The 24,371-nt window shown below is 42.4% G+C and overlaps 1 protein-coding gene across 1 annotated transcript in view; it reads right to left on the bottom strand.

Moving 5' to 3' along the window:
* Positions 1-16,798, bottom strand: part of brf1a (BRF1 RNA polymerase III transcription initiation factor subunit a) — a 71,231-nt gene extending 54,433 nt beyond the window's left edge. Inside the window, exons 1-5 of the mRNA XM_035752126.2 lie at positions 16,576-16,798; positions 15,728-15,956; positions 9,685-9,765; positions 5,430-5,603; positions 13-44 (exon numbers count right to left, since the gene is read on the bottom strand). Coding sequence (XP_035608019.1) covers positions 13-44; positions 5,430-5,603; positions 9,685-9,765; positions 15,728-15,911 — 471 coding nt within the window. The 5' untranslated portion in view covers positions 15,912-15,956; positions 16,576-16,798. The remainder of the gene's footprint in view (positions 1-12; positions 45-5,429; positions 5,604-9,684; positions 9,766-15,727; positions 15,957-16,575) is intronic.
* Positions 16,799-24,371: the final 7,573 nt, after the last annotated feature.

Below are 24,371 nucleotides of genomic sequence, written 5' to 3'. Positions count from 1 at the left end.
TTGGAAACTCACCTGCAGGAGGTCACTGAGGTCAAGCAGCATGTCTGTAAAGGGGGGGGGGGGTTAAATCAAAACCACAGGATAGTACACAATTACATAATTTGGGTTTCCATTCTCTGCAAATGGTACAGCCAAGTGTGTTTGTTATTTTCAATAAAAAGTATTTCAAACTTCCTAACCAGCATTCATTAATACAATATTAGACGTTAGAAAATGAAATACATTTTCAGGATCATTTCTGGTGCAGCCAACAGTGTACATTAATTTAACGTGTCACCTCAGGCCAGCCGCATTTCTACATATACTGAGCAACAGCTTCTGGAGAATCAGCCACCCCCTTTAACCTCTGAACCCCCCACCAATCAGCCTCTGGAGACACTTGTCTCCTGGTGACCAACACAGCCCCTGCATCAGTCTCTGTGGCGACAGGTGCACGTGTCCAGGGGCGGGTAAAGTGGATTAGCGACAATCCTTTTTAAAAAGCCTCACAATGGGATTATGGTCACCACTGAAATGGAAAAGATAATCATACAGTCTCGATATGAGATTACAGACAAGTCATCATAATAATGAAAACAAGTCCCTCTATGCAGCTGATTTTCTCTGAGATAACAGTTGCCACAAGAATCCTGTTTTACCATTTCAGTAGTATGGGGAAGGAGGGAGGTTACTTCCTAGCCCTGCATGTAAAATGTGTGGAGTTTTCATTTTGACGTGAATACTTGGCTGTAATTCATCAAGGTCATGAATGTGACCATAACCTGGCCCTTCCCAACAACAGCACCTGTGGGAATGATCCCATTAAATGTATTAACTAGCATTTAATTGAGGGGCCCCTGAGCAATCATTGCAAATATCCAGATGTCCCTTCACTGAGCGCCATGCCATTTCAGCTGATAGACACTGAACAATGTTTGCCTCTTGATTCCTTTTTCTCTACTCCTCATTCCAGTCCTCTGTGAAAGTTCTACAGATCGTTTTCCCCAACTGTGGAAAAGGAAGTGGAGTGGAGCCATGGTTACTTTATCCAACCCTCACCCACGACCCACGTAAACAATGTAATGGGAAAGGCTTTGCTCTGCTCCCTCCATCCTCTTGTTCTAGCAGATAAAACTGTCCCCTGCCCTTCCTGTGAAACCACCGGCTGTTACATAACCACATCATACTCAGTCAATGACAGGAAACGATAAACCAACAGCCGTACAAATGGGATATAAAAAGCTGATCTGCTTAACATTAGGACAGTACAGAATTGGGTATTGAGTGAAACACATGATCACAAGTCATGTCGAAAATGACTACAACTCCTGGAGATTGATGCTACAGCTACATATATACACTATATACAGTGCATTTTAGGGCTGTCCCCGACTAAAAAAATAAATCTTAGTCGACCAAGAGTCGTCTGTTCTTTCAACCAATTGATTGGTTGATATTTTTAAAATGTGTATTTTTCCATATATTGACACATCCTGTGTTTTAACTTCTTGGTGACATGGGGGCAGTATTGAGTAGCTTGGATGAATAAGGTGCCCAGAGTAAACTGCTTGCTACTCTGTCCCAGATGCTAACATATGAATATTATTAGTAGTATTGGATAGAAAACACTGAAGTTTCTAAAACTGTTTGAATGAGGTCTGTGAGTATAACAGAAGTCATATGGCAGGCGAAAACCTGAGACAAATCCAACCAGGAAGTGGGAAATCTGAGGCTTGTAGTTTAAAAAAAAAACTGAGCCCCTATTGCAGACACAGCGAGATATTGGTTATGTTGCACTTCCTAAGGCTTCCACTAGATGTCAACCGTCTTTAGAAACTTGAATGAGGATTCTACTATAAAGGAGGGGCTCATAAAAGCAGTTTGAGTAAGTGGTCTGGCAGAGAGCCTCGGTCTCATGACGCGCGGTCACGAGAGAGCTCTCGTTCCATTGCATTTCAACAGACAGGAATTCTCCGGTTGGAACATTGATGTTTTATGTTAAAAACATCCTAAAAATGGATTCCATACTTAGTTTGGCATGTTTCTACGGGTTGTAACGGAACTTTTTGAACTTTTCATCCGACGTTCGGCGCGACCTGAACCCGCTTTTGGATTTGTGTACCAAACGCCCTAACAAAAGAAGCTATTTGGACATAAATGGACATTATCGAACAAATCAAACATTTATGGTGGAACGGGGATTCCTGGGAGTGCATTCTGACGAAGATCAAAAAAGGTAAGTGAATATTTAAAATGCTATTTCTGAGTAATGTTGACTACCCAATATGGCAGATATCTTTTTGGCTACTTTGTTGTCTAAAGGCTGTACTCTGATTATTGCATGGTTTGCTTTCTCCGTAAAGTTTTAAAAAAATCTGACACAGCAGTTGCATTAAGGAGAAGTTTATCTAAAGTTCCATGTATAACAGTCGTATCTTTATCAATATTTATTATGAGTATTTCTCTAATTTGATGTGGCTCTCTGCACAATCACTGCATGTTTTAGACCTACTGAAAGTAACGCGCCAATGTAAACTCAGATGTTTTTATATAAATATGAACTTTATCAAACAAAACATACATGTATTGTGTAACATGAAGTCCTATGGGTGTCATCTGATGAAGATCATCAAAAGGTTAGTGATTCATTTTTATCTCTATTTCTGCTTTTTGTGACTCCTCTCTTTGGCTAGAAAAATGGCTGTGTTTATCTGTGGCTTGGTGGTGACCTAACATAATAATTTGTGTTGCTTTCGCTGTAAAGCCTTTTTGAAATCAGAGACTGTGGTTGGATTAACGAGAATTTTATCTTTAAAATGGTGTAACATACTTGTATGTTTGAGGAATTTTAATTATGAGATTTTTGTTGTTTTGAATTTGGCGCCCTGCACTTTCACTGGCTGTTGGCGAGGGGTTCCGCTAGACAGGTTAATCAAATCAACTATATTCACATTCACTATATTGTCTGATGCTTTAAGCATACGGTTTGATTAATTGATTTGATTGTGCTGGGCCGGGCTCAGACTTGCTGCGTTGTAAAAAAGAAAAGAAAAAGAAGACTGACTGGCACCCGTTGTCTCGCTCCCCTCCCTGCTGCAGCGACCACCAAAGACCAAAGTGTTTATCGTGCTGTCCTTGTTGCTGAAGATGCAATATCATTACGGCCATTTCTGACTAAAAGGTTCTGTTACCGAAATTCCTAATTTGTTTAGGAAAAACTCTATTCTCTCAACCCTTGCTCTTTCTGTGACACGTATACATTGCATGCACGTGTCCAAAGACCTATTCACACAGGACTAGTATTACTAGAACGTTGGTTATGGAATTATTACTCAAAATTGTCAGTTATTCCAGAGGATGATTCGTATGGGATTCTTTTTTTCCCAAACTGCCCCCTGTAATTCTTTCTTTTCTGGAGGTTTTTATTCTAGGCGTGAAGATACAGTATTTCAACATGTCAAGGTGATAGGGCCACACTGATAACTCAAGCTTGGTTCCCAAGTTTCTAAATCATACCAAACCATCTCCTCACTCTGCAGCTGCCTCCGGCATTGTTCTCAACACCAATATGCTGGTTAACTTTGCTATTATGCACAAAGCAACATGGTCTAGGCGCCAATTCAACAGCGCACTGATGTGTTTCAGAACCGTGGACATCGAACTCTATCCAACGAAAGCGCATGTTATAAAATAATCTTTAATTTTATTAGTGTTGCACCATTGTTCTTTTGTAATATAACCATATACAATTTCAGTAGCCCATCTTAGACTGGACTGTTCCATTCCCACGACCTCCACAATGGATCAGTCAACAGCGCGAATCAGACATATCTTGTACACCATGAGAGAATATATATTTATTTTTGCTCCTGCTCGACTAAATACGTTTGAATGCACTGGGGTCAGCCCTAGTACATTCGGAAAGTATTCAGACCCCTTCCCTTTTTCCACATTTTGTTACGTTACAGCCCGATTCTAAAATGGATTCAATTGTTCCCCCCCCCCTCAATCTACACACAACACCCCATAATGACAAAGCAAAAACAGTTTCATTTAAAAATAAGAAAATATATATTTTAGAGTAAGGCTGTAACGTAACAAAAATGGGCAAAAAGGGAAGGAGTCTGAATAGTTTTCAAATGCACTCTGGACAAGAAGTATGCTGACAAGAAGTATGTGGACACCCCTTCAAATAAGTGGATTTGGCTATTTCAGCCACACCATTTGCGGACAGGTGTATAAAATTGAGCAAACAGCCATGCCATCTCCAAAGACAAACATAGGTAGTAGAATGGCCTTACCGAAGAGCTCAGTGACTTTCGACGTGGCACGGTCATAGGATGCCACCTTTCCAACAAGTCAGCTCGTCAAATTTCTGTCCCGGTCAACTGTAAGTGCTGTTATTGTGAAGTGGAAACATCTAGGAGCATCAACGGCACAGCCGATAAGTGGTAGGCCACACAAGCTCACAAAACTGGACCGCTGAAACACGTAGCGTGTAAAAATGGTCTGTCCTCACTACAGAGTTCCAAACTGCCTCTGGAAGCAACGTCAGCAAAATAACTGTTCATCGGGAGCTTAATGAAATAGGTTTCCATGAGTGAGCAGCTGCACACAAGCCTAAGATCACCATGTGCAATGCCAAGTGTTGGCTGGAGTAGTGTAAAGCTCGATGACATTGGAGCAGTGGAAACGCGTTCTCTGGAGTGATGAATCACGCTTAATCATCTGGCAGGCCGACAAATGATTCTGGGTTTGGCAGATGCCAGGAGAACGCTACCTGTTCGAATGCATAGTGACAACTGTAAAGTTTGGTGGAGGAGGAATAGTAGTCTGGGGCTGTTTTTCATGGTTCGGGCTAAGCCCCTTAGTTCCAGTGAAGGGAACTCTTAATGCTACAGCATACAATTACATTCTAGACAACTCTATGCTTCCAACTGTGTGGCAACAGTTTGGGAACGGCCCTTTCCTGTATCAGCATGACGATACCCCGCCCCATGCACAAAGCAAGGTGCATACAGAAATGGTTTGTCGAGATTGATGTGGAAGAACTTGACTGGCCTGCACAGAGCCCTGACCTCAACCCCATTGGGATTAATTGGAACGCCAACTAATCAACAACATCAGTGCCCGACCTCACTAATTGTCTTGTGGCTGAATGGAAGCAAGTCTCCACAGCAAATGTTCCAACATCTAGTGGAAAGCCTTCCCAGAAGAGTGGAGGCTGTTATACCAGCAAAGGGGGGGGGGACCAACTCCATATTAATGCCCATGAGTTTGGAATGAAATGTTTGACGAGCAGGTGTCCACATACTTTTGGTCGTATAGTGTGTAATGGTAACAACTATTTGGTTGTAGAATAAACATTTTGCATTCCCCTTTTTTCAAATCAACCCCTTCCCTCCTTCCTCTGTTACTCCACCACCCCTCTCTGCAGTGTGTAAGGATACGAGGTGTTCCTTCCGTCCTGCAGACCAGGTAGAGGCATGCGGCCACCACGTGGGCCACCCTACGACCCCGTGTCAGGCGTTTACACACTGCCATCTTGTAGAAGTTGAAGGCTGTGTCCAGGCAGTGCTGATTCAGCTGCAGCTGGTGGCCCAGTGTGTTGATCTGACGTCTCCCTGGAGACAAACACAGACATGTTATTACACACAGTTCGAAGTGGTACACACTCAGACGCACAATCATATGCACTTAAGACATATAATAAACAGAGTAGACAAAGATCCACACACACGACAGGGATTGCAATTACCCTGACATTCAGTTCAGGTGTTTCGAAATCAGTGTGTCCTTTGCTCTCCTGATTAACTTTGCATGAAAACACTCAGACATTATACACAATCAGATGTCCCAGTGAATACACACAGGTACTCGTAAGATGTGTGTGGCAAACTACTGCTGCTGAGGTAATGCAACATCTTAGTGATTAAATATTCCCCCTGCTTTGCTAAACAGATTGCTTCAGATTATAGGGCAGCCGCACATCACCAGCATTACTCATACCTAGGGTTGCACATTTTGGGGAATATTCAGAGGTGGAAACTTTCTGTAGGAATATATGCAAATTAATATTACTACCATTTAAAGTGTAGATTTTTTTTGCATTGGATATATTTACCATATAACATGGAGACAGAAACATAAACCATTTACCTAATAAGTAGACAATTTCAAATGATTAAATCCTGCCAATAGAAATAAAAAATGTTTAGTTACAAACTGAACTTAAATGAGTTGACTTCATTTACATTACATTTAAGTCACATGGGAGGATTTCACTGAACAACAAAAGGGAATATTGAATGATCCCAAATGACCCATCTCCCAAAAACGTTTTCAACATACATCTGTAAAATGATAGTCTAGAAACTAAAGCTTTGGTTGTCTTCCACTCAGGCTTCCATGTCTTCTCCCTGGATCTCCTCAATGTCCACCTCTTGAACATCAGACTCTGAGGCTTCATCTTCACTGTCACTTTCCAACCTTGAGGATGGCTCGTTGTCAGGCTCAAAAAGCCTCAAATTTGCCCAGATGGCCACCAATTTTTCAACCCTTGTATTGGTCAGCCTGTTGTGTTCTTTGGTGTGTGTGTTCCCAAACAAGGACCAGTTGCTCTCTGAGGGCAGAAGTCAGGCAGAAGTCTTCACGCTTTTTGATGCATTTCAGAACTGCAGTTTCCTCTACTTGGAGCAACAGTGAAGTGGGCAGTACGGATGTCTTCTCTTACATCTGCAAGCAGAGTCTGAACATCAGACAGGATGGTTTCAGGAGTTTCAGGCTGCTTACCACTCCCTCCTGAAATGCATCATCCAGGAGGATCCTCTTGTCCATATCGGCAGACTGTGATATGGCCATTTCTTGGAGAGACTCCTTCCCCCCAAGAGACTCCTTCCCCTCCAACACCCCAATGGGTGTTGCTGGGCAGCTTCAATGTGGTGCTCTTATTCTTCTCACTTTGCTTGGTGAGGTAGATTGCTGCTATAACTTGATGACCCTTCACATACCTAACCATTTCCAAGGCTCTCTTGTAAGAGTGTGTCCATTGTTTTCAATGCCATGATGTCCTTGAACAACAGATTCAATGCATGAGCAGCACAGCCAATGGGTGTGATGTGAGGGTAGGACTCCACTTTAGACCGAGCATCCTTCATGTTCACAGCATTGTCTGTCACCAGTGCTAATACCTTCTGTGGTCCAACGTCATTGATGACTGCATTCAGCTCATCTGCAATGTAGAGACCCGTGTGTCGGTTGTCCCTTGTAGAATACTGGTTGAAGGGTGGAGATAATAGTAGTTAATTTTCTCTTCCCCAAGAACAATTGACCACCCATCAGAGATGACTGCAATCCTGTCTGCTTTCTCTATGATTTGCTTGACCTTCACACCTTCAACTCTGCATTCAGCAAATGAGTAGGTCAAGCATGTCTGGTTGGAGGGGTGTATGCTGGGTGAAGAACATTCAGAAATCTCTTCCAATACACATTGAGGTGAACCAGTTGCATACACAGCTCGAGCAAGACATTCATCAGCATTTCTCTGACTACGTTCCGCCATTGAGTAAAAAAAAAAAAAAAACTTGTTACCAGGAGGATCATGAGTTGTTGCTATGGATAAGGTGTCTGAATCATCTTTTTCACCTCGAATAGAAGTTGGGTGACTTTTGTCAGAGGTTGCTTGTTGTGAGTGCTGAGGGAACTTTATGCATTTGGCCAGATGATTCTGCATCTTTGTTGCATTCTTCACATATGATTTGGCAAAGTATTTTCAAATGTACACAGCTTTTCCTCCTACATTAGCTGCAGTGAAATGCATCCACACATCAGATAGGGTCTGTGGCATTTTCCTGTAAAGATTAGAAAACTATTTATATTTTAAGTAGTTAGATTAAACAACTCCTTTGTAAGATAACTGTTTTAAAATTAAACATGTATGGAAACAGGTGAATTAACACTCAGTTAGCAGGCTCAAGCAAGCTAAAAACCCACATGGTAGCCAAAACTAACTAGCAGAAATTGTTAACAAGTTAGATATGATTTAAACATACTTTGCTGTAGGCTACTATTTACTAGTTAACAAAAACTCATGCATGTCATAAAATATATTAACCCCACCCAGTATTGTAAACAAAACTTACCAGAAAGCATGTAGTCCTTGGCTCAGACAGTGTAGTAGTGTGGGCTCAATAACATATCATTTGTGTAAAAGATCTTGAGAATCAGCTGTGATGGAAGAATGCACTGTGCATGTAGAGGATTGCAATTCCAGTGAATTAGGGATAGTTTGACCAAAATATGCCACAAGACCTAGAATTGCCTTGTGTATCCAACAAAGGTTCACTGTTATAAGCTAACTTTGATAAATTTAAGCAAAATTCCCTTCACTTCCCATGGCAAATTTCCGGAAAAAGTCCAGAAATTTACCAGAAAGTTTCCGACCCTTTGCAACCCTACTCATACCACTCCCTCCTCGTTCCCCTCTCCTCCTCAAGTGGTGACAAACTAAATATCCTGATTTCTATACAGCTTTGTCTATGCATCTTCCAAACCCCAACCAGCATCATCATCATCCGGTACATTTATTGTGACAGCTGGATACAATTGGTAAGCCCCACACTAGCGATATATTGAGGCAGTTTCGGTCAAATGCAGGACATATGAGATTTCTCCAGTAATGGGAAAAGGAACCTGTGTTGGTCATTGTGAGGAGACGTGATGAGTTCGAGTGGGGGTAGGGACGGGGGAGGCGGGAGCCGTGCCGGTGGGGAAGGATGATTGCATTAATCAGAGTGTGGGTGGGTGGGAGAGCAGAGGGTGGTCTGGCCAGACACTTGGGATGTTTATGGAGGAGAGCATTCCCTCACAGCACCACTCTTGTTCTCTCAGAGCTCCATAGACACTATATATCTCCCCGCAGCATGACAGACCTATTACCCCATACAAACTCACACCCGGCTGTATCTATATGTCTGTTCTTCTCACACACATATATTAGTCATCGATTAGTCATCGTCCACAAAGTCTGACTAACGTCTGTCTCATCCCTACAGACACACTGACAGTGCTATGTTTGCAAGCCACACACACACCTGCTTAGCAGTTAGCCAGCACTATATTGATCATCAGTACCATGGGAGTAGCAGGAGCCACAGACTACTACTCACATTAGATTACTGGGAGATAACGGACATTTTACGGCCGAGTAAAAGTAACTTCCAAATAAACGTGACTAAACAAACAGGAAATCATCAAAACTAGGCAACACAGACTGAATGTGTCCGACCAGACAAAGGAAACGTATGACATCAGCCCTTTCCTGAGGCATTCAAGCATGCGATGGATGTTTGCTTGTGCCAACCAAGCAATGCTGTAGACACACCCTGTTAATCTCTCATTGGACATTAAAGGAAATGGGTTGTCCCTACCAAGTTTGTTGTGCTTCTGAAATAAGGTCCCGATACAGATGCCACTTTACGAGGGGATGAGGACCATGTAAAGCAGATGGCATCAGTTTAATCTGTCTAGTATAAGACTAAATGCTTTACTTTCAAGACATCATGAAACACAGCATTAAAAACAAAGGTTAATATCCTAGCACACCCACATTTGAGGATTAGGCCTGCTGTAAGTGTAATGAGCTCTTATGATGCATGCACGCCAATGCTTTAGGAATGCAAGTGGTGACCCCTAATGTTAACTCACCGTTCTGCAGGGTCTGGGCCCGGGACTCCCTTCCAACGCCCGTATAGAGCCCTTCCCCAAAAGTGGGGTTCCTTCCAGAGGCTATAAATACAGGAGAAAGAGAGAAGCGTTACATCACGACACCAGGAGTGCAATCTTTAACATTTACAAAACAGTAGGGCTGTGATGATACTTCCTTTAAAATCCTGCTGTATGTAAGATAGTATGCTATAGCTTGGAAAATAAATACATATGAGACTGGATGACATAATGACATTAGGGTTGTTTTCCTAAATAAGTTAAATCTGCTTCATGTTTTGTTTCTTTTCCACGGTACTAGCGAGTTTCACGATACTGGTATCACACAATTTAGCAGATCTTATAGCAGGTCCAGCAAAATGCTTACAGTGCCTTCAAAGTATTCACAACCCTTTGCCTTTTCCACATTTTGTTGTGATTAAAATGGATTTAATGGTCTTTTTTTTGTCAACGATTTATAGAAAATAAATTCAAAAATGTGTTAAAAGGGTATGAAAAATTAAACACTAATATCTTGATTAGATAACTATTCAACCCTCTGAGTCAATACATGTTAGAGTCACCTTTGGCAGCGATTACAGCTGTGAGTTTTTCTAGGTAAATCTCAAAGAGTTCTTCACTCCTGGATTGTGCAACATTTGCCCATTATTCCATTTAACATTTTTCAAGCTCTGTCAAATTGGTTGTTGATCCTTGCTAAACAACCACGTTCAGGTCTTGCCATAGATTTTCAACCAGATTTAAGTCAAAATTGTCACTCGGCCACTCAGGAACATTCACTGGCTTCTTGGTAAGCTACTCCAGTGTAGATTTGGCCTTGTATTTTAGGTTATTGTCCTGCTGAAAGCTGAATTTCCTCTCCCAATGACTGGTGGAAAGCAGACAACCAGTCATTCCTCTAGGATTTTTCCCGTGCTTAGCTCCGGGGCGGCAGGGTAGCCTAGTGGTTAGAGCATTGGACTAGTAACCGAAAGGTTGTAAGTTCAAATCCCCGAGCTGACAAGGTACACAATCTGTCGTTCTGCCCCTGAACAGGCAGTTAACCTGTTACTCCTACCCCCTATTTTTTCGAACATTCTGTTAAAAATCGCGCAACATTTCAGCGCCCTGCTGCTCATGCCAGGAATATAGTATATGCATATGATTAGTATGTGTGGATAGAAAACACTCAGACGTTTATAAAACTGGTTAAATCACGGCTGTGACTATAACAGAACGTGCGTTTCATCGAAAAGCGCAGGAAAATCTGATCACTGAAAATGGAAATATATCCATCCGCCACTTCAACCCATTGATAAAGGCGAACCACAATAAATGGGACTGAGGTTGCAATACCTACAGCTTCCACACGATGTCAACAGTCTTGTCATTTGCCTAGGCTTTGTTTCTTGGTCAAACGAAGAAGAGACAAGCCATTTGTTCAAGCCTCCGACCGGATATTTTGGTTGAGATTTACCCGGACATTATTTCCAGACGGACAGCTAAAGAATATACTTCGCCTCGTGATCAATTTGATTCACTGTTCCTAGGCCATCATTGAAAATAAGAATTTGTTCTTAATGTTCTTAACTGACTTGCCTAGTAAAATAAAGGTCAAATTAATCTTATCCTGAAAAACTCCAATAGTTAACAATTACAAGCACACACATAACATGATGCAGCCACCACAATGCTTGTGTACACAGTAATGTGTTGTATTTGCCCCAAACTTACCACGTTGTATTCAGGACAAAGCATTGCTTTGCCACATTTTTTGCAGTATTACTCGTGTGCCTTGTTGCAAACAAGATGCAGGTTTTCAAATCTTTTTGTTATATACAGGCTTCCTTCTGTTAATTGGGTTAGTATTGTGGAGTAACTATAATGCTGTTGACCCATACTCAATTCTCTATTGCAGCCATTAAAATGCTGTTTTAAAGTCACCATTGGCCTCATGGTGAAATTTCAGTTTCCTTCCTCTCCGGCAACTGAGTAAGGAAGGACGCCTGCATCTATGTAGTGACTGGCTGTACTGATACACCATCCAAAGTGTAATTAATAACTTCATTATTTATATTTATTAAACTAGGCAAGTCAGTTAGGGATGTTGCGAATTTTCGCAGCTTTTTGTTAAAAATCATGCAACATTTCAAAGTCCTGCTACTCATGCCAGGAATATAGTATATGCATATGATAAGTATGTGTGTATAGAAAACACTCTGAAGTCTCTAAAACTGGTTAAATCGTGTCTGTGGCTATAACAGAACATGTTTAGGAGTAAAAATCCCTGGGAAAACTGTTCACCAAAAACACACAAAAAATATTCATCTGCCAGTCAATGTATTGTCTAAGGCGATAGAAAATAGATGAGGATCCGATTACAATGCCTACAGCTTCCACACGATGTCGCCAGTACTGGCATTTCATGGCTGGTTTATCCTTGGTGAGATGAAGTATAGGCACTTCCTGTCTTGGGGCGCACCGGAGGAAGTTATGAAAATGAAAACATGGACGATGATTTCAAGACTTGCTGCTATCGAATACAGATCGCCCCGTGATCAATTTGATAGATTATTAACGTTTATTAATACCTAAAGTTTGTTTAGAAAAGTAGTTTGAAGTGATTTGTATAAGTTTATAGGCAACGTTTTTAATTTTAAAAAGTGACGTTGCGTCTTGTAAAGGTGAATTTTCCTGGATCAGACCGGCCTTCATAAAATGACATTTTGGGTATACAATGACAGATTTAATCGGGAAAAATACCCAATTGTGATGTTTATGGGACATATAGGAGTGCCAACAAAGAAGCTCGTCAAAGATAATGAATGTTTTATATTTTATTTCTGCGTTTTGTGTAGCGCTGGCTACCGCAAAATCTTGTTTAGGTCTCGTTCGGGTATTTTGGGGGGTGCATGCTATCAGATAATAGCTTCTCATGCTTTCGCCGAAAAGCATTTTACAAATCTGACATGTTGGCTAGATTCACAACGAGTGTAGCTTTAATTGAGTATCTTGCGTGTGTTTTAATGAAAGTTTGAGTTTTATCGAAAAAACTATAGGTGGCACTCTGAAATTTCCGCTGATTTGGTTCCTGTGCAGGAACCAACATCCCTAACAGGTTTTAAAAACAAATTCTTATTTACAATGACGGCCTAAAATACTCAAAGGGATATTCAATGACTGCTTTTTATTTTTATTATCCCCCCAATCTACCAATAGGTGCCTTCTTCGCGAAACATTTGAAAACATCCCTGGTCTTTGTGGTTGAATCTGTGCTTGAAATTCACTGCTCGACTAAGGGACCTTACAGATAATTGTATGTGTGAGGTACAGATATGAGGTGGTCATTAAAGAAATCACGTTAAACACTATTATTGCACACAGAGCAAGTCCATGGAACTTGTGACTCAAGCACATATTTACTCCTGAACTTATTTAGGTTTACCATAACAAAAGGGGTTGAATACTTGACTAAAGACATTAAAGCTTTTAATTTTTTATTCATTAAAAAAAAAATGCAAACCATAATTCCACTTTGACATTATAGGGTATTCTGTGTAGTAAGTAGACTTCGAGCATTGGCTTGCGAGAGCCAGAACAGCTCATAGGGCAGGATGCCTGTTTCTGCAGTGCGAGGCAGCTTGATGTACAAGTACACCACCTGGAAAGGACGCTAGTCTATCGCAGGGCCTTGCCACCAATCTATTTTAAATTCAGGCTGTAACAACAAAATGTGGAAAAAGTCAAGTCATGGATTGAGATCGGACTTCTGGTTTTTACTTAATTCTCTGTACAGGCCAATGATTATGACAACGATTCTGATCTGATCTGATCTGATGACAACTGGCCTGAGATGATTGAAGTTCAATATCTAGCCTAGAATTAGTCTAGTAGGCTCACGTTAACTATACTGAACAAAAATATAAACCCAACGCGCAACAATTTCAAAGATTTTTCTGAGTTACAGTTCATGGAAGGAAATCAGTCAATTGAAATAAATTAGGCTCCAATTTATGGATTTCACATGACTGGGCAGGGGCACTGCCATGGGTAGGTCTGGGAGGGAAGGCCCACCCACTGGGGAGGCAGGCCCAGCCAATCAGAATTAGTTTTTCCGCACAAAATGGCTTTATTACAGACAGAAATAAACCTCCTTCCCCCTCAGACAATCCCACAGGTGATCCCGAGCTGGCGTGGTTACACGTGGTCTGGGGTTGTGAGGCCGGTTGGACGTACTGCCAAATTCTCTAAAAAGACATTGGAGGCAGCTTATGGGAGAGAAATGAACATTCAATTATCTGACAACAGCTCTGGTGAACATTCCTGCAGTCAGCATGGCAATTGCACACTCCCTCAAAACATGAGACATCTGTGGCATTGTGTTGTGTGACAAAACTGCACAATTTAGAGTGGCTTTATATTGTTCCAGCACAAGATGCACCTATAATATCAGCTTCTTGATATGCTACACCTGTCATGTGGATGGATTATCTTGGCAAAGAAGAATTGCTCACTAACAGGGATGTAGACAAATTTGTACACTAAATTTGAGATAAATAATCTATCCGTATAGAACATTTCTGGGATCTGTTATTTCAGCTCATGAGACCAACATTACATGTTTTGTTTATATTTTTGTTCAGTATAGCTAGCTAACTCAGCTGGTCCATTGTTGCCCATGCGAGGAAGTTAGGCTAGCAAGCATTTTAGCTAGGTAGCCTATGACAAAAAAATGTAAGTGTACCGTATGAGGCATAGACCGTTTTGCCAACATGAAAGAGGAGGATGGCATTGGCGTAGGGTGAGTCCAAAAACATTTTGCGCATGCACACAGAAATAAGTACCATGGACAACCACATGATATTTAGCTAAATTGATTGGAATAAATTGTTTTTGGTAATTGGCATCTTTAAGTTTGTTTTCAGTGTATTACACTTAGTATATATAGCTTTGTTTTCATGATGTTTAAATGTTTAAGTTGAAATAGTGGTGGAATAGCGGATGCAGTGCTCCTGTTGTCTTTGTGCCGACTTGCCAACTCAGTGGTTCTAAATCAGTAGTTGTTTAGTAAACTGTCGAAAACATTAACTTAAACATGCTGCAGGTCATAACTGTTTGGAACATGCAATATTTGCTTTGTGGACTTCACATGACAGATATCGCTATTCGGTTTTGTGATTAAACAAATATGTAGTTGAATTTACCACGGTGGCGTATGAACGAATGGGTTAGAGCAAACAATGCAAATATGACAACAACGGTTGTAATATGGCTTTCTTACTGGCTTAGCTTCCTCAGAGATATCACCCACGCACAGCTACTGGAAAGACTAGCCAGGGCCATGTATTCTGCAAAAATACCATTCTGCAATCCAAGTGACTAACTTAATGTCATGAAAAACTGCAGGAATAAAGTGATATAAAAGTTTTTTATACTTCTTATAAGTAATGTCTCTTAGCTCTCGAAAACCCTTCTCTCCATAAGATTCCACGGCTGGCTCTGTGTGAACTACAATTCCAATGCTGTATTTTAACGTTTAGAAACTTCAATAATCATTGCTTGCTAAACGCTTTTGAAACATAACCCTTCTTTCATATCAGCAATAAATATTATTTGAAATAAAAAAAGACATGCTAACTGTATCTGATTTGCACAGATCCATACGCTGTGTGTGCCTCCAGTTGACAAACTACACTTCCTCCAGAGTCAAGCTAACACACAGGTGTTCAGAGCATTAGCACAGGTGGTCACTGGCTGTTTTTCATAAACAAGTGCTGTAACATGGAGATCTGGCCATGTGGGAACACTAACCCTATAAAAGGTGTGTAGTAATTATTTTGTGCTGATTTGAAAGACATGTTCCTTATGCCTCCAAAAGGGACCGAGGAGTGATGCGTGTTAACGTCTAGAGCAAGCATCAGGGCTCTTAAAAAAATAAGATACCGTCATCAATAGGCACTAAAAGGTAGTTATCTATGAATGGGCTACCTCTCAGAATAATGTAGCTCTTGTCATTATAACCAACCTACAATCCATCTGCACATACCATCTCCAGCTACAAACTGTCCCACAGCAGAGGAGCCGCCCCCTCCTGTCTCCATGAACTGGACCTCGGAGACGATAATGTTGTCCTCCAGGACTGAGCCACAGCCCACGCACACCGCATCGCCTCTGGCCTGGTCCACATCGATGTCTGTGCCCCCACAGTTCTTACACACTCTTGAACTCATGGTGAAGTCTGCTCACACTGCTCAGCCTGGGGAACAGAGAAGAAACTGGGCCACATTTTTGTGGAAGTCCCATTTTGTAAGAGTTGCATTTATTGGCTACATAAAAATCTACACATGTCATGTATTCTTCCAACCAAAAGGTGGTGGCCTACAAGCATAACCTACTGCCAACAACAATTAAATCAACTGAAACTGCATGAGTGACTGCATATCACGTTTGGAAATAATTACTATCACAATAATATGATAGCCTAACTAACACTTTCATAAATCCTCTGTAACCTGACCCTGGACGCTTGGGGTATAAATGCGCCACTACACCCTTAGCTAACGTTACGTGGCAAAGCGTGGTGATCATTTATCTAACTAGTTTGCTGTACATTTAAGTGTCATTCTGTCAAATGCGCTTGTACTGGTCTAATGTGCTTGACATTTCCGTCAATGATTGTTCCGCATGTTTAATATCGTACCTAGATAAATGAAATAACGACCCCGTCCTAAATCTTCAATAGCCGTGAGGGTTGGAATCACTGACCGCAAACTTTCTACAATCTACTAGGTTAGGTTTTGGTTTTAAACATAATTCTGTGTAGCCTAATGGGTAACATGGTTTCCAAAAGGTGGTGATGAATTGTTGAGAAAATACTGGATAATGAATACGCACCAGCCAATTCAAAGGCGATGCTGCTGACAGCGATGTGGCTAGCAAACTTTAGCTGATAGCAAGTCTCCCGAGTAGATTTCCAAGCCAGTGCGTCAGCTAAATCTATTTAAATGTTTTGTAGTGAATAGACAATGTATATAGCCTAAATGTACTGTTATTTGGATTCTAAACCACACATTATTTACTGCAATGAGGTAACAAGATAGACAGACTACCATGCATTGCCAAGCCCACATGTGCGTTTTCATGCTTGGGAAATGGATTGGTCCAAACTGATTTTCGAGGGTGATATGCCCAGTAGTGATAATTCTCTATCCCTTTTTAATAGAAATGTGCCACCAGAGAATGTTCCTGCCTCGTACGTGATTAGTAATGATATTTGTTGATCCAGTATATGAAGAAAAAAATACTCAAAATCTTTAAAAAAAATATCAAACTGCTACTACAAACACACCCTTTTAGCTCCACATGATAGCGACCCATGTACACAGTTATATCACTGAATGCAATGGACTGACATTTTTAAAGAGACACGACCCTAAATCCTTGTCTTGTGACTTGACATCTTTCTTTTCAGTGTCATCATAACCTCATTCTAAACATAAGATATACTTTTTTGACACCACACTCCACAAATCAAGTCTTGCAGGCTCCAGTTTTATATATTTTTTTATTGATTATTATCCAGTCATAGGGACAAGTGCTGAAAATAATGATCTTGTATTTACATTTATTTAAAAATGAACCTTTCTTTAATTAGGCAAGTCAGTAAAGAACAAATTCTTATTTAGAATTCCGCCCACCCTGGTCAAACCCGGACGACGCTGGGCCAATTGTACGCCGCCCTATGGGACTCCCAATAACAGCCGGTTGTGATACAGCCTGGATTCGAAACAGGTTGTCTGTAGTGACGTCTGTAGTTGTCTCTAGCACTGAAATGCAGTGCCTTAGACCGCTACGCCACTCAGGAGCTCAGAACTGAGGCTGGCCCATAACAGAGCCACAAGTCTATGTATTTATTTGTTCAAAGTGTGGTTTATATTTCTGTATTGATCTGACTTCATTGTAATCAGAGGGCTAATTTTAATACTATGCATGCAAGTCTCTCTTTTGCTAAGAGTTGAGGAAAGACTGACTGCGTCACTTCTTGTTTTAATGAGAAACATTAATGTGTTGGAAATTCCAAATTGTTTGCATAGTCAACTTGCACACAGCACTGACACACACACTTACCCCACCAGACATGCCACCTGGGGTCTTTTCACAGTCCCCAGGATAAGAACAATTTCAAGGAAACGTACAGTATTATACAGAGCCATGAGTGCATGGAACTCCCATCTTATAACAAGTGAACAGCAAACCTAGTTTCAAAAAACAAATAAAGGAACACCTCACGACACAACGCCTCTCCTCCATGTGACCTACTTGTTGTGTGTATATACTGTAACTGTAACTGATAGAGGCACACACACTACATGTTCATATTTTTAAATGTATGTCAATTGTAGTCTTTTGTCTGTAGTCTTTTCATTATGCGTCGACCCCAGTACAACTTGCTGTCGGCATCGGCTAATGGGATCCCAAAAAATCCAATATGTATTTATTTGTTCAAAGTGTGGTTTACAATTCTGTATTGCTCTGACCTTTCAAACTGTAGTCCAAATTACCTGTGGGCTGTTTAAATTGGTGTTTTAACCATAGGATGCATATGCTGTATTGGTTTCCCCAAAAAAAACATATCAGCATCTAATATTCCATCAATTCCTTAAATAATGTGTCTTTAAAGTTATCATCCTAGTTTTTTTTTAACTTAAAAAATAATTCATTAAAAAACTAGTTTTGGCATCATTACCCCAAGTTTTCATATGTGGGCCAAATATGACCTGTATGTATTTCCTATGGAATTCACTGCATTGCAATCGTCAAACTGACCTTTCTATTTGCAAGTAGTCTGGGTAGCCATTTGATTAGATGTTCAGTAGTCTTATGGCTTGGGGGTAGAATTGTCAAAGACTGGAGCCTTTGACAATTTTTAGGGCCTTCCTCTGACACCACCTGGTATATAGGTCCTGGATGGCAGGAATCTTGGCCTCAGTGATGTACTAGGCCGTACGCAATACCATCTGTAGTGCCTTGCGGTCAGAAGCAAAGCAGTTGCCATACCAGGCACTGATGTAACCAGTCAGGCTGCTCTCGATGGTGCAGCTGTAAAACCTTTTGAGGATCTGAAGACCCATGTCAAATTTTTCAGTCTCCTGAGGGGTATAGGTTTTGCCGTGCCCTCTTCACAACTGTTTGGTGTGTTTGGACCATGTTAGTTTGTTGGTGATGTGGACACCAAGAAACTTGAAGCTCTCAATCTGCTCCACTACAGCCCCGTCAAAGAGAATGGGGGTGTGCTCAGTTCTCCTTTTCCTGTAGTCCACAATCATCTCCTTTGTCTTGATCATGTTGAGGGAGAGGTTGTTGTCCTAACATCACACGGCCAAGGTGCCTGACCTCCTCCCTATATGCGGTCTCATCGTTGTTGGTGATCAGGCCTACCACTGTTGTGTCATCGGCAAACTTAGTGATGGTGTTAGAGTCATGCCTTGCCGTGCAGTCATGAGTGAACAGGGAGTACAGGAGGGGACTGAGCACGCATCCCTGAGGGGCCCCCCGTATTGAGGATCAGAGTGGCAGATGTGTTGTTACCTACCCTTACCACCTGGGGTGCGGCCCGTCAGGAAGTCCAGGATCCAGTTGCAGAGGGAGGTGTTTAGTCCCAGGGTACATAGCTTAGTGATGAACTTTGAGGGCACTATGTTGTTGAATGCTGGGCTGTAGTCAATGAATAGCATTCTCACATAGGTGTTCCTTTTGTCCTGGTGGGAAAGGGCAGTGTGTAGAGATTGCATAATCTGTGGATCTGTTGGGGTAGTATGCAAATTGAAGTGGGTCTAGGATTTCTGGGATAATGGTGTTGATGTGAGCCATGACCAGCCTTTCAAAGCACTTCCCTTTTTAAATATTGTTTATATTATTTTATTTTATTTAACCAGTTCTCATTTACAACTGCGACCTGGCCAAGATAAAGCATAGCAGTGTGAACAGACAGCAACACAGAGTTACACATGGAGTAAACAATAAACAAGTCAATAACACAGTAGAAAAAAGAAAAAAAAAAGAGAGTCTATATACATTGTGTGCAAAAGGCATGAGGTAGGCGAATAATTACAATTTAGCAGATTAACACTAGAGTGATAAATGATCAGATGGTCATGTACAGGTAGAGATACTGATGTGCAAAAGAGCAGAAAAGTAAATAAATAAAAACAGTATGGGGATGAGGTAAAAATGGGTGGGCTATTTACAGATGGACTATGTACTGCTGCAGCGATCAGTTAGCTGCTCAGATAGCAGATGTTTAAAGTTGGTGAGGGAGATAAAAGTCTCCAACTTCAGCAATTTTTGCAATTCGTTCCAGTCACAGGCAGCAGAGAACTGGAAGGATAGGCGGCCAAATGAGGTGTTGGCTTTAGGGATGATCAGTGAGATACATCTGCTGGAGCGCGTGCTACGGGTGGGTGTTGCCATTGTGACCAGTGAACTGAGATAAGGCAGAACTTTACCTAGCATGGACTTGTAGATGAGCTGGAACCTGTGGGTCTGGCGACGAATATGTAGCGAGGACCAGCCGACTAGAGCATACAGGTCGCAGTGGTGGGTGGTATAAGGTGCTTTAGTAACAAAAAGGATGGCACTGTGATAAACTGCATCCAGTTTGCTGAGTAGAGTATTGGAAGCTATTTTGTAGATGACGTCGCCGAAGTCGGGGATCGGTAGGATAGTCAGTTTTACTAGGGTAAGTTTGGCAGCGTGAGTGAAGGAGGCTTTGATGCAAAATAGAAAGCAGACTCTAGATTTGATATGTTTGATATGAGTCTGGAAGGAGAGTTTACAGTCTAGCCAGACACCTAGCACTTATAGATGTCCACATATTCTAGGTCGGAACCATCCAGGGTGGTGATGCTAGTCGGGCGTGCGGGTGCAGGCAGCGAACGGTTGAAAAGCATGCATTTGGTTTTACTAGCGTTTAAGAGCAGTTAGAAGCCACGGAAGGAGTGTTGTATGGCATTGAAGCTCGTTTGGAGGTTAGATAGCGCAGTGTCCAAGGAAGGGCCAGAAGTAAACAGATATGATGTCCTCTGCGTAGAGGTGGATCAGGGAATCACCCACAGCAAGAGCAACATCAGTGATATATACAGAGAAAAGAGTCGGCCTAAGAATTGAACCCTGTGGCACCCCCATAGAGACTGCCAGAGGACCGGACAACATGCCCTCCGATTTGACACACTGAACTCTGTCTGCAAAGTAGTTGGTGAACCAGGCAAGGCAGTCATTAGAAAAACCGAGGTTACTGAGTCTGCCGATAAGAATATGGTGATTGACAGTCGAAAGCCTTGGCCAGGTCGATGAAGACGGCTGCACAGTACTGTCTTTTATCGATGGCGGTTATGATATCATTTAGTACCTTGAGCGTGGCTGAGGTGCACCCGTGACCGGCTCGGAAACCAGATTGCACAGCAGAGAAGGTACGGTGGGATTCGAGATGGTCAGTGATCTGCTTGTTGACTAGGCTTTCGAAGACCTTAGATAGGCAGGGCAGGATGGATATAGGTCTGTAACAGTTTGAGTCCAGGGTGTCTCCCACTTTGAAGAGGGGGATGACTGCGGCAGCTTTCCAATCCTTGGGGATCTCAGACGATATGAAAGAAAGGTTGAACAGGCTGGCAATAGGGGTTGCGACAATGGCGGTGGATAGTTTCAGAAATAGAGGGTCCAGATTTTCAAGACCAGCTGATTTGTACAGGTCCAGGTTTTGCAGCTCTTTCAGAACATCTGCTACCTGGATTTGGGTAAAGGGAAGCTGGGGAGGCTTGGGCGAGTAGCTGCGGGGGGGGAGGGGGGTGGAGCTGTTGGCCGAGGTTGGAGCTTACAGGATAGCCAGCATTGGTTAGACAGAGGACCAGGAGGAAGGCATGGCCAGCCGTTGAGAATTGCTTGTTGAAGTTTTCGATTATCATGGATTTATCAGTGGTGTCCGTGTTACCTAGCCTCAGTGCAGTGGGCAGCTGGGAGGAGGTGCTCTTGTTCTCCATGGACTTTACAGTGTCCCAGTACTTTTTGGAGTTAGAGCTACAGGATGCAAATCTCTGTTTGAAAAAGCTGGCCTTTGCTTTCCTGACTGACTGCGTGTATTGGTTCCTGACTTCCCTGAACAGTTGCATATCGCGGGGACTATTCGCTGGTCGAGGGCAGTCAGGTCTGGAGTGAACCAAGGGCTATATCTGTTCTTAGTTCTGCATTTTTTGAACGGAGCATGCTTATCTAAGATGGTGAGGAAGTTACTTTTAAAAGATTCACCAGGCATCCTCAACTGACGGGATGAGGTCAATATCCTTCCAGGATACCCGGGCCAGGTTGATTAGAAAGGCCTGCTCGCAGAAGTGTTTTAGGGAGCGTTTGACAGTGATGAGGGGTGGTCGTTTGACTGCGGGCCCGTACGCGGATACAGGCAATGAGGCAGTGATCGCTGAGATCCTGATTGAAGACAGCGGAGGTGTATTTGGAGGGCCAGTTGGTCAGGATAACATCTATGAGGGTGCCCTTGTTTACAGATTTAGGGTTGTACCCGGTGGGTTCCTTGACGATGTGTGTGAGATTAAGGGCATCTATCTTAGATTGTAGGACTGCCGGGGTGTTAAGCATATCCCAGTTTAGGTCACCTAACAGAACAAACTCTGAAGCTAGACGGGGGGGCGATCAATTCGCAAATGGTGTCCAGGGCACAGCTGGGAGCTGGGGGGGTAAGCAGGCGGCAACCATGAGAGACTTATTTCTAAAAATTAGTAGTTTGAACTATTTGGGTATGGACCTGGAAAGTATGACATTACTTTGCAGGCTATCTCTGCAGTAGACTGCAACTCTGCCCCCTTTGGCAGTTCTATCTTGATGGAAAATGTTAGTTGGGTATGGAAATCTCAGAATTTTTGGTGGCCTTTCTATGCCAGGATTCAGACACGGCAAGGACATCAGGGTTGTCATGGCTACAGACGTGAGTGCTACGGGTCGGTAGTCATTTAGGCAGGTTACCTTAGTGTTCTTGAGCACAGGGACAATGGTGGTCTGCTTGAAACATGACGCTATTACAGACCCGGACAGGGAGAGTTTGAAAATGTCAGTGTAGACACTTGCCAGTTGGTCAGCACAAGCTCAGAGAGTACACTTCCTGGTAATCAGTCTGGCCCTGCGGCCTTGTGAATGTTGGCCTGTTTAAAAGGTCTTACTCGCATCAGCTGCGGAGAGCGTGAATACACAGTCACCCAGAACAGCTGGTGCTCTCATACATGTTTCAGTGTTACTTGCCTCGAAGCGAGCATAGAAGTAATTTAGCTCGTCTGGTAGGCTCATGTCAGTGGGCAGCTCTCGGCTGTGCTTCCCTTTGCAGTCTATAATAGTTTGCAAGCCCTGCCACATCCGACGAGCGTCGGCGCCAGTGTTGTACGATTTGATCTTAGTTCTATATTGGCGCTTTGCCTGTTTGATGGTTCGTTGGAGGGCATAGCGGGATTTCTTATAAGCTTCCGGGTTAGAGTCCCACTCCTTGAAAGCGGCAGCCCTACCCTTTAGCTCAGTGCGGATGTTCAAAGAAAATCAAAGCACTTATTGATGAAGCCAATGACTGATGTGGTGTACTCCTCAATGCCATCGGAAGAATCGCGGAACATATTCCAGTCTGTGCTAGCAAAACAGTCCTGTAGCTTAGCATCTGCTTCATTTTACCACTTTTTTATTGAGCGAGTCACTGGTGCTTCCTGCTTTAATTTTTGCTTGTAAGCAGGAATCAGAAGGATAAAATGAGGGTCAGATTTGCCAAATGAGGGTCAGATTTGCCAAATGAGGGGGAAGGGAGAGCTTTGTATGCATATGTGTGTGGAGTAAAGGTGGTCCCGAGTTTTTTTATCCCTCTGGTTGCACATTTAACATACTGATAGAAATTCAGTAAAACAGAAGTTTCCCTCCCTCTGAATGAGCGTTTTCCCATTTGCTTATGGTGGTATGCAGCTCATTGAATGCAGTCGTAGTGCCAGCATCGGTCTGTGGTGATATGTAGACAGCTATGAAAAATACAGATGAAAACTCTCTAGATATAGTATCTCATGAAAAGCTGTAGACCACACTCTGACGAGCAAAACCTTGAGACTGCCTAAGATATCGTTCACTAGCTGGTGTTTACAAATATACATAGACCGCCACCCCTTGTCTTACCAGAGGCTGCTGTTCCATCCTGGTGATACAGTGTATAACCCGCCAGCTGTATGTTATTCATGCCGTCGTTCAGCCACGACTCGGTGCAACATAAGATATTACAATTTATGCCCCGTTGGTAGGATATACGTGCTTTTAGTTTGTCCAATTTATTATCCAGCGATTGTACATTGGCCAGTAGTATGGATGGCAAGGGCAGATTAGCCACTCATCGACAGATCCTCACAAAGGCACCCGATCTCTTTCTGCAATACCCCTTGCGTCTTTTTCTCCTGCAAATGACAGGGATGAGGGCCTGTTCAGGTGTCTGGAGTAAATCCCCCTCTTTCGACTCATTAAAGAGAAATTCTTCATCCAGTTCAAGGTGAGTAATCGCTGTTATGATTTCCAGAAGCTCTTTTCGGTGATAAGAGACGGTAGCAGCAACATTATGTACAAAATAAATTCTTTAAAACAACTAAATAGCACGGTTGGTTAAGAGCCCA

The sequence above is a fragment of the Oncorhynchus keta genome, chromosome 35 (assembly GCF_023373465.1).
Source record: "Oncorhynchus keta strain PuntledgeMale-10-30-2019 chromosome 35, Oket_V2, whole genome shotgun sequence".
In the NCBI taxonomy this organism is placed as follows: domain Eukaryota; kingdom Metazoa; phylum Chordata; class Actinopteri; order Salmoniformes; family Salmonidae; genus Oncorhynchus; species Oncorhynchus keta.
This window is presented reverse-complemented; position numbering and strand designations above follow the sequence as displayed.